This window comes from Myotis davidii, unplaced genomic scaffold, assembly GCF_000327345.1.
Source record: "Myotis davidii unplaced genomic scaffold, ASM32734v1 scaffold394, whole genome shotgun sequence".
In the NCBI taxonomy this organism is placed as follows: Eukaryota; Metazoa; Chordata; class Mammalia; order Chiroptera; family Vespertilionidae; genus Myotis; species Myotis davidii.
The window spans coordinates 2,497,361-2,514,960 of NW_006287548.1; the positions used below are offsets into that span (position 1 = coordinate 2,497,361).

Genomic DNA, 17,600 nt, shown 5'->3' on the forward strand with positions numbered 1-17,600 from the left:
GGCGGCAAAAAACACCGGGCGGGCTGGATAAATGTTTGCGGCGGGCCGCATGTGGCCCACGGGCTGTAGTTTGAGGACCCCTGACTGAGAGTATGACAACTTCCTAACAGACTTTTCTGATGAAATTGGTGGTAATTTTAAATCTATAATAATAAAAGGATAAAATGCTATTTAGATCAGATGTCCTTCCAGATGAAGCTGGGGCTGTGAAGGAAGCCCGGGTCCTGGGTGCCAGAGGGAAGCTGGTGCCAGCAGCCAGGGGAAGGAAGGTCTACTTTTGCACAGATTTTGTGCATCAGGTCTCTAGTTTTTACATAATGAGCTGGGTAGAGCATGGTACCCATATCCAAGGTTTTGGATTCAATCCCTAGTCAGGGCACAACAAGAATCAACCAACAAATCAATATTTTTCTCTCTTCCCCTCCCTCTCTCTCTCTTAAATCAATCAATCAATAAAAAATATATATTTTTAAAATGATCCATTCAAGTACAAGGTAAATCAATGGATTTTAATGTAACGGTATGTAAAATTCCTTGATTTGATAGCAGATTCCACATTATAACTACTTTTAAAGAAATTAACACCAAGTTTTGGTGTAGAATCAAATAAGAATATGCACAATTATTTGAAAAAAAAAAAACTATTAAAGATTCCTCCCTTTTCCAAATGTGTAAGGACACATTTTCATCTACTAACCAAAACTGCATATAACGACAGACTACATACAGAAGGAAATATGAGAATCTAACTGTCTTCTAGTAGATCAGATAGTCGGATTTGTAAAACAAGGCTGCTCTTCACATGATACTTGTTTTGGAAAGCATAGCTATTTTTCATAAAAAGAACATGTTAACATGTGGTGAGTTTATTTTTAAATGAGTTATTTTTAAACTTCTGTATCAACCTCTAATTCAGTAAATATCAATAGATATAACTCACCCAAAGCTCTATGTTGTCCTCAATAATTTTTAAGAGGGTAAAGGGATCTTAAGGCCCAAAATTTGAGAAACACTGATCTAAGTTATGCAAATTAAAGTAAAATTTCTATAAAAATTGCAAACATAAAATAATTGCAATAGCATTAATAATAATATTATCTAATACCTATGCTATAAAGATACAGAGAAGGTGTCATTCTCATTTATTGCCAAATGGGTAAACTGACAAAATTCTGAAGGAAAATTTGGCAGCACCTATCAAAAACCTCTTTAAGAATGCAAAAGCTTGGCCGACACCGGTTTGGCTCAGTGGATAGAGCGTCGGCCTGCGGACTGGAGGGTCGCAGGTTCGATTCCGGTCAGGGGCATGTACCTGGGTTGTGGGCACATCCCCAGTAGGAGATGTGCAGGAGGCAGCTGATCGATGTTTCTCTCTCATCGATGTTTCTAACTCTCTACCCCTCTCCCTTCCTCTCTGTAAAAAATCAATAAAAATATATTAAAAAAAAAAAAAGAATGCAAAAGCTTGGAATCAGCAATTCTGCTTCTAGGAACTTATTTGAAGGAAAAATTAAAGATATGACTAATTGTTTTACTGCAAGGCTATACAGCTACAACAATTTATAATGGATGTTACTTAAATTAGAAAAGGTATTCAGCTGTGACAAATTATGTTGTGTATGAAAAATTACTAATTGGTAATACATTACCAAAATTTTTAAAAATTACAAAACTACGTATAGCAGGAACCCAATTTAATGATATTTGGGCATTTTATTATTTTTGTTTATATATTTTAAGTTTTGTTTATTTTTTTAATAAACAAAAGTCATACATGGTTTAGTAATAGGAGAAACATCTCCCAGCTACTTAAAAACACACCCTGTCCACTCCATCTGCTTGTGGCAGCCAAGGTTAACAGCTCAGCAGTGTATATCCACTCGCACTTGACCTATACTCACACCTAATAGGCAAACATCTATCTATATACTCCAGCAACACTTATATTGATGTCCCTTGTTTATTTATTTTTACAAAAATAAGATACTATACAAAGCCTCTTGATTTTTTTCTACTTGTTAATACATATCATGGGCACAGCTAGGTAAAAATATAGATTTCATTCATTCTTTCTATGAGCTGCATAATACTTCAAAAACATAGATGCATCATAATTTACTCCAGGTTTCCTATTGGTTATAAAGACTGTTTGCAGATTTTTAATATTACAAGCAATGCTGTAATAAACATCTTTGAACACAGATCCTTACATTCTGATTATTGTGATCCATAAGACAGAATCCCTAAAGCAAGGTTGCTGGCTGTACATACACTTTGACTTAGCAAATACTGTAATGCTCCTTACCAGCAATGTCTGAGATCCCATGTCCTCATCAACACTGGGTACAATTTTTGCCAATCTGATGAGAATTCATTATTACTTTAATTTGCATTTCCTGCCTGCTTTGGGGTTTGAGATTTATTTATTGACCACTTATATTTCTTCTTCCTCTATTCCCATCCTTTCCCCATTTTTCTATTGCTGTCATCTCATGCAAATAATTTTTCCTCCGGTCAGAATCACAGCTCATACCACATTCAAAAATAAATTCCAAATGAGTTAAAGATTTAAATGATCAAAAATAATCAAACTATTAATATAAAATATAGAATATCTTTATAAACTTGGGATCAAAGAGATTTTCTTAAGCATAAACACTAATTGCTTTGGGAATTTTTTCAAGTTTACTTTTAAACTGTTGGCAGATATTAACAATGCTCTCATTATTCCAAAGTCCTACAATAAGACATGTGGAGAACTTCACTGGACACACAGGTACTGAGACCACAGAGGCATGCAATCAAACACAACTGCCTTTTACTATTGCAGCTGCTGCTGCCGCCACTACTACTATTACAAGCTATGACTGGGATTCTAAACTCCCAACTCCTTTCTCTGTATCCTGCTCACCAAGTATTACCCTCTCCAGCAGCATATAATAAAGCCTCATGCAAAAGGGCACACTTTGTTGTCTTACACATATATGATATGGTAAAACAGATAACTCACCCAAATGGGGAAACAGATCAGTGTCCAACTGATGCTTCTGAGTGCACAGTTTCACCAGTCTCTGCAGTCGACTTATACAAGAGAAGTGTGGAGAGAAGGCTGTGGCTTTCATAAGGACCCGGTCAGTCCTGGGCGGGTCCACGACAGGAGCCCTACTGGATGGCAGGAGGGGCAGAGGCCTCTTGTGAGACCACTGCCTCGCTTGTGCTATAGTGTGCGTGGTGGAGGCCACTCCCTGCAGTGGTAGGCTGGTGTTCGGAGGCTGAGGTGACTTGCAGACTAAGCCCTGCGGTGGCGCTGGAGGTTTGACAGGCGCGGGTAAAGGTGACAGGCTGGAGTGCTGCTGCGGAGGCTGCTGCTGGGAAGGTGCAGGAGGGGGACTAAAGTGCTCTTGCCGAACTTTTAAAATCTCTGTCTCTCTCTGGCGCTGACGATTCTGGGCCAACTTGCTCTGCAACTTCTTTCTCACGGTTGCCCCTTTCTTTAGGTCATCATCTTCCTCGTTGAAAGCGAACGGGTCTTCCAACTCGGTTTCCAGGTAGTGGAGAGGGACCCTTGCCCCCGGTGGAGAGAGGGACATGCTGTCCAGTCCATTGGGCATCTTCAAGGCCAACGTGGGCACCGCCAGGCTAAAGGCCATGGTATCCATCTGGTGCCTGCCCTTTACCTCATCTATAGGATCATTCTTTTTCTTCCTCTCTTTTTTCGGGATAAAGCCAAGTACCTGCAAGTGGCTGTTGCAGTACCTTTAAAAACAGAAACATACATGGGAAAATGTTCATGATATATATTAAGAAAAGCAAAATATAAAACTACATTTTATAAAATATGAATCCTAATATGTTAAAAATGCATGATTAGAGTAACTCTTGACATTGATGAATTTCATACATGCAACTTACACTCCTCTGAAGCAATCCTCAAAGTCTGGCAATTTTGCTGAAGCAAATATGTGACTGTACACATGCAGAGGCCGCCAGACAAAAGTCACTCAAATACTGGGTGGCCCAGCTATTGCTTCTCAGACCACTTTTTTATCCTGTATTCATAGCAAACAGAGTAACTCATAAGAGTCACTTAAAATTCTCTACGGAGAAAAAATATGTGTTCTAAAGCCATTCAAGTATTTAGAAATTCATAAAGATCTTATGGGCCCCAGCCCATACGTTGGTTAGAGAGTCCTCCTGATACTCCAAGGTTTCGGGTTTGATCCCTGGTCAGGGCACATACATGAATCAGCCAATGAAAGCATAAGTAAGTGGAACAACAAATTTCTCTCTCTCTCAAATAAATGAATCAATTTTTTCAACCAATTTGTCTGTCAAATTAACATATCAATTTTTTAAAAAAAGATCTTATGATGTAATCCTTAAGAATGTCAAGTGTCCACTGTATGTTCTACACACACAGAGAACAGATTCATAAAGCTGGCTAACAAGAGGAAGGGCTTCAGGGATAACTGTAGTAACTGTAGAAGCTTCCCAATCTCTCTATATAAAAGCCTAATATGCAAATTGTCTCCTCAGGAGTTCGACAGAGAGACCGGAGTTCACTCGCTCACTATGACATGCACTGACCACCAGGTGGTGGTGTGGAACAAAGGAAGGCCCCAATCAGCCCTGATCACCGGCCAGGCCTAGGGACCTTACCTGTGCATGAATTTCATGCACTGGGACTCTAGTATAGAATAAAGGTTTTGTTGTTTTCAACTCACTTTCAAATTGACAAATGGATTAGTTTTTTTAGTGAAGAAAAATAGATGGGTTGTTTTTTTAATTTACAAATCAGACTTTCCTGGTCATTGACATGTGGGCAGCCTGAACTGGTAAATGAGGCCACTATGTGCTTCATTGTGTAACACAGCAGAGACTGATGCATGAACAGTACTCCCTCAGCCTCGCTCTGCACGCACTGCAGCCACGCTGGCGGCACTATCACAACAGTCAGAACTCCTAAACCTCCACCTCTTCACACCTAGAACAGCTTACTAGCATTTAAAATAAGTGGGCAAATGTGAATTTCTAGTCTAAAAGAATTAGTAACTGCTTAATGGGGTTCTGGGGGGAAGAAAATGTAAAATTAGACTGTGGTGACAGTTGCACAACCCTGTGAATATACTAAAAAATACTGAGTTATATACTTTAAATGGGTAAACATATGGGATGTAAATTTTATCTTAAACTGTTTTAGAAAATAAACATATAGATAATGAGTTTTCCTGGCTAATATATACATACTAGTAAAATATATATATATATGTGTGTGTGTGTGTGTGTGTGTGTGTGTGTATAAATTATAGCAAGCTTAAATTTAAAATATTATATAAAATAATCAACTTAATATAACCATGATCTCTGAAACAAAGGCTACAATAATGAGCCCTAGCTTAGAAAATGATTTTTACCTTTTAATTATACCATTACTTCTACTGAGCATATAATACTATTCTATTTCAAACAGCTGGAACCCATAAGTTAGCATTTATAATAAACACCAGATAAGCTAGACACTGATATCAAGAAGCTTCCTCTAGCTGACCACCAACCAGATAATTTTGTCCATTAAAAATCCTTGAGCCCTGGCTGGATTGGTTCAGTGGATAGAGCATCAGCCTGCTGACTGAAAGGTTCGGCATTTCATTCCGATCAAGGGCACATACCTCAATTGCGGGCTCAATCCCCAGCACCTGTTGGGGTATGTGTGGGAGGCAACTAATAGATATGTCTCTCTCACATCGATATTTCTGTCTCTCCTCCCTTCCACTCTCTCTAAAAAAAATCAATGAGAAAAAAAATCCTTAAAATTTTTTTTTCTAAAACAATATATAAACCATCTCAAATACCTAGGTGTCCAAGTAGTAACTGCATCAATAATAATGAAAATTCATTTTCTTTTTTCTTTTTTTAAAATATATTTTATTTATTTTTTACAGAGAAGAAGGGAGAGGGATAGAGAGCTAGAAACATCAATGAGAGAGAAACATAGATCAGCTGCCTCCTGCACGCCCCCCAGTGGGGATGCGCCCGCAACCAAAGAACATGCCCTTGACCGGAATTGAACCCAGGACCCTTGAGTCTGCAGGCCGACGCTCAATCCACTGAGCCAAACCGGTTCGGCAAAAAATACATTTTCAAAATATTAATCTTTTCTACAATAGTATAGTTACAACTATCAATATTTATACACCAGTCAAGATATTATTATTACATAAATTCAACTTGGAATTCTTGAGGTAACATAAGAATATTACCTGTGTTAAAGTCTACTTTAATTCTATTTTCAAACAACCCTACAAACAAAAATATCAATACCCCCAAATTATAGCCCTGGCCAGTTTTTCTCAGTGGTTAGAGCATTGGCCTATGGATTGAAGGGTCATTTGTTTGATTCCTGGTCAAGGGCACGTACCTGGGTTGCAAATTCGATTCCTGGTCCTAGTGGAGGCAAGTACAAGTGAGTGGGGTAACCAATCGATGTGTCTCTCTCCCTCTCTCCACTTCCCTCCACTCTCTCTAAAAAAAATCAATGGAAAAAATATCCTTGGGTAAGGATATATATATAGATATATTCATATGTTCTTGGACCAATTTTGAAAAAAGAAGTAGCTTCTCTTGACAGAGCAACACAAAAATCCTTTCCCTTATCTTGTTCTAAAAAGAGGAAATTTCTTAGTATATAAAGGTGAAGGCATATGCTTCACAGAATATTTTGGACAAATTCGAAGTGACTCACTTTACTGCTTGCTGTAAGCTATAACACTTGCTTCAGCTGAATTTTTTAAAAAAATCCAAGGTTAACAATCACAACTGTGAAAAATGGAATTTAAGACAAAATTATAGAAATGTATTTATAATGGAGCTCGAAGTAAAAAATTAATCCAAGTCCTTGCATTCTTTAAGTTTAAAAAGGGCAGGGGTAAGAAATTACCATTTTCAGTCTGCTAAAACCAAATGGACAGATATGTTTATCCTAATACAGTGGTCCCTTTCTCACCTGAGATTAAAATTTTATTCCTTGCCTCACTAGGCAGCTGTTTCTAACTTTCGGGTATTGTAATTTGACGCCTTAAGTGCTCATTAGAAATTCTAACAGAGTATTCCCAAATCACCACATTATACTATACTCATTTTGGTGGGATCTCTATCAACACAAATTATTTATTTCACCCTAAAAGGGTAAAAATTGCTCACTCTGAATATAAAATACATATTCCTTTTCAACCCTTTTTATGCAGGTGACATCTGCTTATGTATGGGAACAAGGATGAACTTTTTACCTCTAAAAGAAAAGTAAAAAGTTCAAAGTTTCTACCTAAAGATAACAAATATTTGAAACTTTCTTATAAAATAAGCATGCACCCCTCATTGTAATAATCTACAATGATCAATACTGTTTCTGTAGAACTGAAGAAAAAGAGATCATATGTGATATCAAGTGTGAATTTTCCTAAAATATGAAAGATGAATAACCAGCATAAGACTTCTTTAAAACACCTTCCTGTATTATTATTTTTAATTCAGCAAAGCATAAATTCATAATTCTAGTGATAACAGCCACTCATACTATGAAAATACAGTTTCTAATTTATAGTAAACATACTCTATATGGAATTCTTTTTAACCAAAAAGAAGTCTGATAAAAAGTACATCGGAAAAAAAAAGTACATCTGAATGATTCAAGTAATCATTCTTTTGAATAACCCTTTTTCAATAAATACTTACCCTTTTCTACCTTTCAAGCACAGATTTTAAAGTTCCAAAATTACTATCATTACTTACAACACCTAAGTAGTTCCTATAATTTTTCTCATTTAGGCAAATGACAAGTCAGAAACACTTTATAAGGCTGTAAACTAAATATATCAGTACTAAGATTTCAAGCAACAGTTTCTAACGTAATCCTAGCAAGTCTATTAAATCAATATAAAAAGAAAATACTGAAACATACTTTTCAAATGATTCCCCAAATTTACTATTCCCTTTTCTTAAATTACCAATCTCTCATCTTTAGAACCATTTCAAAGTTTAGTTAGAATACTCCAGGAAAGCAGCCTTTACATTCACTGTATCTAAAGAAAAAAGGACAAGAAAAAGAAAAATCCCAGCCTAATTAAATCAAAGGTTGAGTCCCATTACCAGCTCTTACCTACGATCCTCTGATTTGGGGATGGGGTTGGTGCAGCGTTGGCTGTTATACTTGGCCACATATTCACATTGCTTGAAGGGGGCAGTCTTGTCCTCCAGAACGTGTCTGATACAGAAAGCGTAGCCGTTGAGTCGCCGCTGCTTGCACAGTTTGGGGCTATATGAGCACAAGGGCTTATTGTCAACCTCAGAGAAGTGTATATGTTTCCCTTCATACATCACGTGACTCTATTCCTTGTGAACATCAGCTAAAAGACCACCACAAAAAAAAAAAAAAGAAACCCAAATGATAAATCAGAGAGTATAAGGCAGATTTAAGTTGAGAATTTCATTAAGCGACTTCTGGCCCCAGAGCCATACCTGATTTTAAATCTTCTGCACCATAGCAATGTTAAGAGAACCCCAAGGATACCACACTTTGGAATGCTGCAGAATCAAGATGAAGCAGATTGTCTATAAAAATATCAAAAGGCCTAGTTAACAAAAGTGAAATAAACGAAGTTTGCTCACCTCAGATGTAAAATACTATGATAATCACCCTTCTAATGGGATGGATTCTTCATTGTAATCCAACGTCCCAATACTGAATTAAAGTAATAAGAGGCATAAAATATTGTTACCTTACCCCTCCAAACTGAACTAAATAACTTCTCCTCTGGTTAAGTTTTGGAAATACCTCAAAACAGGTAGGGGTTTTCCACCAAACAAATGCCATAAGGTCTTTTCATCTCATTACTGCTACTTACAGGCTATACCTATTTTCAGAACCCGAATCTCTTTACAATGCCGATGGACCTCAAACTTCCCTCAGAAAGTCTAGATTTTTTGATAGGTTGACAAGTGTTTGGCAATTTATAACAAAAGTTTTTATGAAATTTAAAAAAGAGCAAATTCCTGTTTTTAAAAAAGTAATTTTCCCTCTAATCTTCCCCCTCACTTAGACCATCTAAACTATAAACTTCTTGAGCCCAAAGACTAATCACCCAACCACACTTCCACCACTCAGTTCAGTTCTTGGTACTATATGGCACTCCCAATTAAAATAAATAGAATAATAATCATGGTTTATGAGTCTTTGGAGGTTTAGTAAGAAATGGAAGAAAGGACACACTACTCATACCTCTCTAAACACAAAGTTCCAGCAGTAGAATTCATATATTACTAGAGGCCTGGTGCATGAAATTCGTGCACTGAGGGGTCGGGGGATCCCTCAGGGGATATCTGACTGACGACCCCTGGGGAGTGGGCCTAAGCCGTGAGTGGTACATCCTTAGTGCTGCTGTGGAGGTGGGAGAGGCTCCCACCACCGCCGCTGCACTCGCCAGCTGTGAGCCTGGCTTCTGACTGAGCAGTGCTCCCCTTGTGGGAGCGCACTGACCACCAGGGGGCAGCTCCTGCGTTGAGCATCTGCCCCCTGGTGGTCAGTGCATGTCATAGCGACTGGTCGTTCTGTGGTTCGATTTGCATATTAGCCTTTTATTATATAGGATAAGACCACATAGTCTACAATGAAATTGAATCAACTAATCTGTCAAGTAGGATTGCAGTGGGCCGATGTGGTCTAACACCCTTTCTCTACGTCACCCACATAGCTTGATAGAGCAGCTTAGATACCAGCTACAGAAAGCCTCAAAAAATACTCTCTCCTTTACTAAACTCAATATGAAATTCCTTATACGAGTGAATGGCAAGACACATAAATGCTTCAGGAGTCGGAAGATATATTTGCTCAAGTTCAGAATCTGGACTTACTTTGTTATCCTGAACAAGTCATTTAACCTCAGTTTTCTCATCTGTAAAATAGGGATAATAACAGTAGCTATGTTATCATCAAGCTGCTCCAAGGATCAAATGATAGAGCATGCAACACACCAAGTACTGTGCCTCATACATGTTAAACAATGAACAAATGAAAATTACAGATTTTGAGAGAGAGAGAGAAAAAGATCAAGAGCAAAACATAATCAGCTGCCTCCCCCACACCCCCTCTCAGGGATCTAGCCCACAACCTGAGTATGTGCCCCAACTGGGTACTGAACCGGCAACCTTATGGTATACTGCATGACACTCAACCAACTGAACCACACCGCCAAGGTAATAATGTTGACTTTTAACATGATTTCCTATTATGTTAAGAAAGTTATCAATTAATTCCTATTTTAGTAAGTTGTCCTATTTTTTAAAAAACCTCAGAATTAATGATTAATGTTACCAAATTCTTTTTCAGCTTCTGGGGAAGATGATCATTTTTCTCTTTCATACTTTTAAAAATATGGTGTTTATTATTTTCTGACACTGAACTCTTCTTACAGTCCTAGGATGAAAGCAACTTGGTCATTATGTATTATTATCTTAATGTGTTGTTGAATTACACTTGCTAATATTTAAGATTTCTGTAGTAGGAGAAAGGTCTAAATTTTCTGTTTGTGTGCTTTGCCAGAATTTGGTATCAATAAATATTTCAAAAAATAATTTAGAAAATTTTTCTCTTTTTCTATGTTCTTGAGCAAGTTAAAAAGCACTGCAGTTATGATGTTCCTTAGAACTGCTGGGCTGAGTACTGCTTTTTCATAGTGAATCAGGTTTTCACATTTATCCCCATACACTAGCAATATGACCTCTTACATTTAATTTCCTAAATATGTATGATTTTTTCTCATATTCAGTGTATTAATTCACATATGTGATATTTGTGATTTCTCCCTTTGTTCAGGACAGGTTCAATAGGAGGCTGTTTCATGTTTTTTGTTTTTTCCCCAGTATCCTCTAAAATAAAAACACAAAGAACCAAAATCTCTTGGAGTTACTAGTATCTCCATGTATGTTTTCTAATTCATCAATTGCTGCTTTTATCTTTGATAATACGTTCTCTTATTGATTTTTAGAAAGAGAGAAAGGGAGGAGGGAGAGAAAAACATCGATGTTTGAGCGAACTATTGATCAGCTGCCTCCTGCACACCAGGGATCAAGCTGCAACCTGGGCATGGAATCAATCTGGCAACCTCTGGTGCGTGGGATGTCACCCAACCAAGCCACAATGGCCAGAGGTGATAAACTTTCTGTTTGCTTTTCATTTATTATTTTTTGTAACTTCTTTGGGCTGAATTATTCTATTTTCATTTTTTCTTGCTTAGTAATTTATGAATCTTCCTGAGTACTGCTTTAGCCATATCCCAAAGGTACTATTACACAGAATTTTGAATATCAGCAGTTTTTAGTTGATTTGGATTTGATATTTTTTTAAAATATATTTTATTGATTTTTTACAGAGAGGAAGGGAGAGAGAGAGAGAGTTGGAAACATCGATGAGAGAGAAACATCGACCAGCTGCCTCCTGCACACCTCCTACTGGGGATGTGCCCGCAACCCAGGTACATGCCCTTGACCGGAATTGAACCTGGGACCCTTCAGTCCGCAGGCCGACGCTCTATCCACTGAGCCAAACCGGTTTCGGCTGGATTTGATATTTTAATTTCTCCTTTGACCCAAGAGTTATTTAGTTTTAGATGGTAGAGTTTTATGTTTTCCTTGTTTCAGTTGTAGTTAAGAATAAGGAACATACCTGCATATATTTGGGGTTTTTTTGTTTGACTGAGATTGTCTTTGGGGCCTCATAAGGATTCTTGAAGAAGCACATTCATTGTACCCAGGGTATGTTGTCTGTTATGCCATATATCATGGTATTAACATCCACTATATTATTACACATTTTGTCTGGTTGCTCTATCAAGAGCTCAAAGAGATCAGTCAAAACCCCTACTATGATATGATTTGTCTGTTTCTCTGTGTATTTTTTGTTTTATAAATTTTAAAGCTGTATTATTTGAAATATAAAATTCATAACCACTAGATTATCATTCTTTATCATTAGGAAATGCAACTCAAGTGATGAATTTTGTCTTAAATTCAATCTTGTCTGACAAAAATATTTGAACTCTCATTTTTGTTGTTGTTTCAATTTGCCAGTTAAGTATTTACCCATCCTTCTACTTTAAAGTTTTGTGAGGCACTGTTTTTAAATCATGGGTCAGAAAACTCTGGCTTACAGGACAAATCTGGCCCAAGGACTATTTTTTTAAATAAAGTTTTACTGGAACACTATCCTGTTAATTCATTTACATGTTGTCTACAGCTGCTTTCATGATATAACAGTAGAACTGAACAGTTGCAACAGAGATTGTATGACTGAAAAGCCTAAACTATGTACTAAAATATTATCTGCTGGTCCCATTTAGATGACATCTCTTAATTGGTTTGACTTTTTTGCTCTAATATGAGTGTCATTTTCTTTTAATAAATGGGTTTATCCAATTTATAATTTTATATTTATTTATTTGGAAAATATTTCATCTTAATTTTATTATTTTACTAGAGGCCCAGTGCACAAAATTGTGCACAGGTAAGGTCCGTAGGTCTGGCCAGTGATCAGGGCCAATCGGGGCCTTCCTTCATTCCACGCTGCCCCCTGGTGGTCAGCACACATCACAGCGAGCGGTCAAACTCCCAGTTGGTCGAACTCCCGAGGGGACAATTTGCATATTAGCCTTTTATCATATAAGGATTTTTTGCATTGCTTTTAGCTCTTGATTCTTTTTATTACATGTTTCATTATATAGCCTATTTTCTTGGAAGATTTAGTCTGTGTCCTTAAGATAACATTTTTTTTACTGCACACTAAGAAAATTAGTCTACTTAGCATTATTGTGATTGACCTCATGTTATGAGAAAAATTTCCTAAACCACACATCCCAAAGCAGTAGTTTTCCTTGTATTATGATTTCTACATTGCCATAGTTTATAACTTTTTTCTTTTTTTCAATATATCCTTTATTGATTTCAGAGAGGAAGGAAGAGGGAGAGGTAGAAAGAAACCTCAATGATGAGAGAGAATCATTGACCAGCTGCCTCCTGCACACCCCAACTAGGGATCGAGCTTGCAAGCCAAACCCACAACCTGGGCATGTGCCCTGACCAGGAACCAAACCATGACCTCCTGGTTCATAGGTTCATGCTCAACCACTGAGGAACACCAGCCAGGAAGTTTATAACATTTTAATGCTGGTTCTACATTTAAATTTATTCCATGCTACTCACTAATCCATTTCATTTTTAATTCATCTCTGATTCAGTGGTTTAAACAGAGTCACCTCTCTTCTCTATCTCCCCTTCCCCTCCACCCTCACCCCCACCCAAGGCTGATTTATGGAATTTCAGCCATGGTTTTTCTGTCTGGAAATATATGTCAATTAAACAATATACTTAAACTATAGCTTACTTGGACATAAAATTCTGGGGTCAGATACTTTTTTGTCTACGAAATTTGTATATTTTTTTCCATACCTTCTAGAATGAAAATGCCTACGGCCAGCCTCTTTATTTTATACAGGGCTTGATTTTTTTCCTCCCATTTTGACCTAATAATGTCTTTATATTTAAGGACTAGAAACTACTTTAGAGGCCAGGCGGCATGGCTCAGGGGTTGAGTGTTGACCTATGAACCAGAAGGTCACAGTTCAATTCCAGTCAGGGCACATACCTGGGGTGGGGACTTGATCTCCAATAGAGGGCGTGCAGGAAGCAGCCAATCAATGATTCTCTCTCATCATTGATGTTTCCAGCTCTCTCTCCCTTTCCCTTCCTCTAAAATAAATGAAAACATATTTTAAAATGTATTTTTAAAACAAAAATATATATAAGAATGTATTAAAATCTGCCAAGTCAATGTCCTTCTAATGCTAAGAATTCAGTAATCCATCCAATTGCCCCTTTTCAGCATTTGCCACTAGGTGGGAAAGAAAGCTCCGCTAATCATCCCCATGCCATTACAAAAAGGTGTTTAATTTCAACCTCTTATAAACAACTCCTCTGCCATCTTAATATTTTTACATCTGTGATTAATTTTTCTTCCCATGTGTTTGATTTTTAACGTTTTTAATTTCTTTTAATTTTTTCCCTGATTTTTAATGTTTTAAAGTCCTACTAAAAGCCAACTTTATGTCATTCTTTGCACCTTACTTTTGAACAATCATCTGGTTTCTCTATTTCCAAATCCCTCTTTTAAAAGCTCAACTTAATCTTTATACTTAAACTTTCAATTCCCCTATGAATTCACTCACTTTAAATGCCATAAAAGGAAAGAATGTTTGGGGAAAATGGCCCTCTGCTTGGAAATCTAACTTTTCGGGAATATTATTTAATATCAAAATCACTTTGTCTATAAACTGAAAACAACTATTCTTCTAATAGGTTTCTCCTTTTTTAATTAAAGAAGACATTATGACAAAATCAGGAAGGCAGCTCTCAGGGAAAAGACCCTACATTTTTTTCGTTCTTTACATCCAGCCTCCCACAACTCAAGTTCTTTACCATTACTCCACCCAAGGGGAAGTTCACATGGCCTTCACTCTTTGACACTCCTTGTAAAATATAAAGAGAGGAGAAACATTATAAATGATCTTAATCAATGTCTTATAGACCCTAATATTTAAATACTACCATATCTCTAATCCATAAAGAAATGCTATAGCTAAGCTCTACCTTTTAACACATGCTAACTATCACTTAAAAGAGGAAGGAAAAATATCCTAACCAGACAACTATAAGTAGATATTTTCTCCAACCATGGAAATAATTTGCTTAGAATATAACAGATTTATGCTCCCTTAAGGGGAAGAATGCTGATAATTAAGCACTTTAGAGTGGCAGCAGAATAGAAACCCTTATTATTATCAACAGCAAAAACAACTACATTGAGAATAGTCTCACAGAAAGAATACCTCCATGTTAAACATACCCTAATGTTTAACTGGTGCGTGTACATTTGCATATGAGAATGAAATGTTACCAAAATTCAAGAGTAGAAAATATGGTTAGGTGTTAAATATTAAAAACAAACAAACAAACAAAAAAACCCCACAATCCTCCTTGATATTATATGCTGAGTTTAACTGGAAAATGAAACAATTCGTTTCTATAATTTCTCTCATCTTGCAAATACAGAGACATTAGCAGGGGACAAAAGTAAGAAATGTAAGCTTATAACAAAAGCACCTACAGCCCTTTCAGTCTTCCAACAGCAACCATAAACGAATTTGACAAAAAATATGAACATTACTCTCTTTGGGACTGCTGCTGCACCACCTCCACGTGGGATCTCTATACGTCATGACTGTTCTTTTGAGTCTCGGGTTTCAGAAGCATGTTCATTTCACCGCCACAGCGTTTTTCCCTAATTGCCATCTGTAATTTTATATTCTACCCCCTTTTACCAGCCTAGACCTCCAACACACCTTACAATTTTCTTAATCCAGCATGGACCTAAATTCTCAGAATGTTAGTTTTTTTTTAAAATATATTTAATAGAAATGAATAATTACTTACCCCAGAGTCACTTTCAAGTCTTTAAAAAAGCTTCCCTACCTCCCACATTTTAAGCTTTTTATAAAGACTTTTAATTCAACTTTGTAGAGCAAAAAATGTAATAAAATACTAAACAGATAAGTATATTAATTTTTTTTAAAAACTAACATCTCACATACTAATGTGAAAAGCAGTAAAATTAGAAATAATGAAAATCAACTGATGGGAAGAAAAACATCCTATCACCCAAAAATATGAACAATATTCAGTATAAAGTCCAAACTAAATATTTTTAAATAAACCAAATAAATGCTTATTGAACGTCTATTATATGCCAAACTGCATTGGACAAATAAGTTTACATTATGAACTTAAATTTAAAAGGCCTTTACAAGTAGTTGAGTTTCTTGCCTGATTTATCAGAAAGGTAAAGGAGAGTTTTTGCAGATGTTGAGAGCACTTATTGGCTCTAGTGGGTATCAGAGATGGCACTCAGTTCTGGTTCCCCTAATTACTAGGTCTATGACTTTGGGCAAGTAATTTAGGTTTCAGTTTTCTCATATGTAAAGCGTGATTACAATAGTCATTGAGTTGTTTAGAATTAAATTAGGCATTTCATGAACCATACTTAGCAGGGTACCAAGCACACAGTAATCACTTAATGTTAACTATTAGAAGCTGTAAACAGTAGTTTATTAGTATTATCATTTTAATCTACAATCTGCAGAGCTAAAATGCCTTCTCCAGCTGCTAGTGGTTTTCTGAATGGTACAGTGTAACTCTCCATTAAGTCAGGCCCTCCCACCCTTTCGGGGCTATGCTAACAGAATCCACTGAGCATTCTTCCCTATAATCCATATTAAAAATCTAATACTAAAAATAATGTCTATCTTCTATACAGCATCTATATACTGTTGTTCTTGTGATGGAAATAACTAGTAGAGCAGTGCTTGACTTGGTTACAGCATTATTAGTTCCAGTAAATAAATCATCCTTTACAACAAATGCCTTCTGAGTTCCTGTCCATGCCAGTCACTCTCAATTGTTATGGAAACCCTATATTGCAGGACAAGAAGAAAAAAGTTGTAGCTATAATCCTCAAAGTTCTCTTGTTCTACGAATCTGAAACTAATGGCCTCTTTGTTGCTACAGTCCACATACACAGTTCCATCCTCTCACTTGACCTCTCTGTAGCATCTGACTGCTGACCACTTTCTCTTTCTTGAAAATCTTGCTGGCTGCTCAGTCACTTAGTTTCTCTTGCTCTCACACTCAAGCGTCAATGTTCCCCAAGATCCTCTCTACCTTGTTTTATATAGGGATGCAGGATGAAATACCTTACATGGTCCACCAGGTGGGCCAGGGGCAGACTGTGGCAAACTTTGCTCATCTCAAGGGGACTGACTCAAACCAGTTCCAGTAAACTGATGCAATAAAAAATAAAAAAAAAATAAAAAGCAGACCCAGAGTTTCTAGATCTTCCAATTTCCAAAAGAAGATAAAATTCCAAATAGTCCCACAAAATATTCTAATCGTTTTCATGTCAGCAGCTCATTAAAGCCGTTAAAATACAAGATGTACTGTGGTAGGCAGTTAGACCTGATGCAGAGCTCGGACCATGGGCCATGTCACCAGGGTGTAAAGCCCTGGGTGCCTAGCCAAGGACAAACTGTAGGGTGGGACCTTGCCCTCAGGGTGACCATTCCTCCCCTAGCAAATTGCCGGTCATGCGGTTTGGACCCCCTGACCTTTCCTCCCTATTAAAGATAACATCTAGGCCTCAGTTGTCTTTTAGCTCCAGGCCCAGAAAAGCAAAAAAAAAAACAGCCACAGCTGATATCAGAATCAGCTGCACTGACTGACCCCCTGCCCAGGTGCCGTGGAGACCACATCCCTGAAAGGACACACCTGGAAAGCTGCTGCATATTCTATTAAGATCTCCTCCTGGGACTGCCCCTAAAATCTCCACCCTTAGCTCCAAGGGCCCTTCCTTTAACTCTATAACTTGTTTCCTAAGCCCATTTCTTCTAGGAATCACTTTTTCTACATCTGTTATGTCTTGGCCTTTTGTTGCTAAGAACTCGAGT

General features: G+C 37.2%; 1 protein-coding gene across 3 annotated transcripts in view; it reads right to left on the reverse strand.

Annotated features, from left to right (window-relative positions):
- The window catches only part of INO80D (INO80 complex subunit D), a 41,677-nt gene extending 31,651 nt beyond the window's left edge, over positions 1-10,026 (reverse strand). Inside the window, exons 1-4 of one of the 3 annotated variants that reach the window (XM_006759414.2) lie at positions 9,907-10,026; positions 8,515-8,607; positions 8,156-8,402; positions 3,011-3,756 (exon numbers count right to left, since the gene is read on the reverse strand). In XM_006759414.2, the coding sequence (XP_006759477.1) occupies positions 3,011-3,756; positions 8,156-8,373 (964 nt within the window). In that variant the 5' untranslated portion in view covers positions 8,374-8,402; positions 8,515-8,607; positions 9,907-10,026. Of the gene's footprint in view, positions 1-3,010; positions 3,757-6,418; positions 6,499-8,155; positions 8,403-8,514; positions 8,608-9,906 lie in introns of those variants that run through there. The other 2 variants (XM_015561112.1, XM_015561111.1) reach the window with 2 other exon arrangements.
- Positions 10,027-17,600: the final 7,574 nt, after the last annotated feature.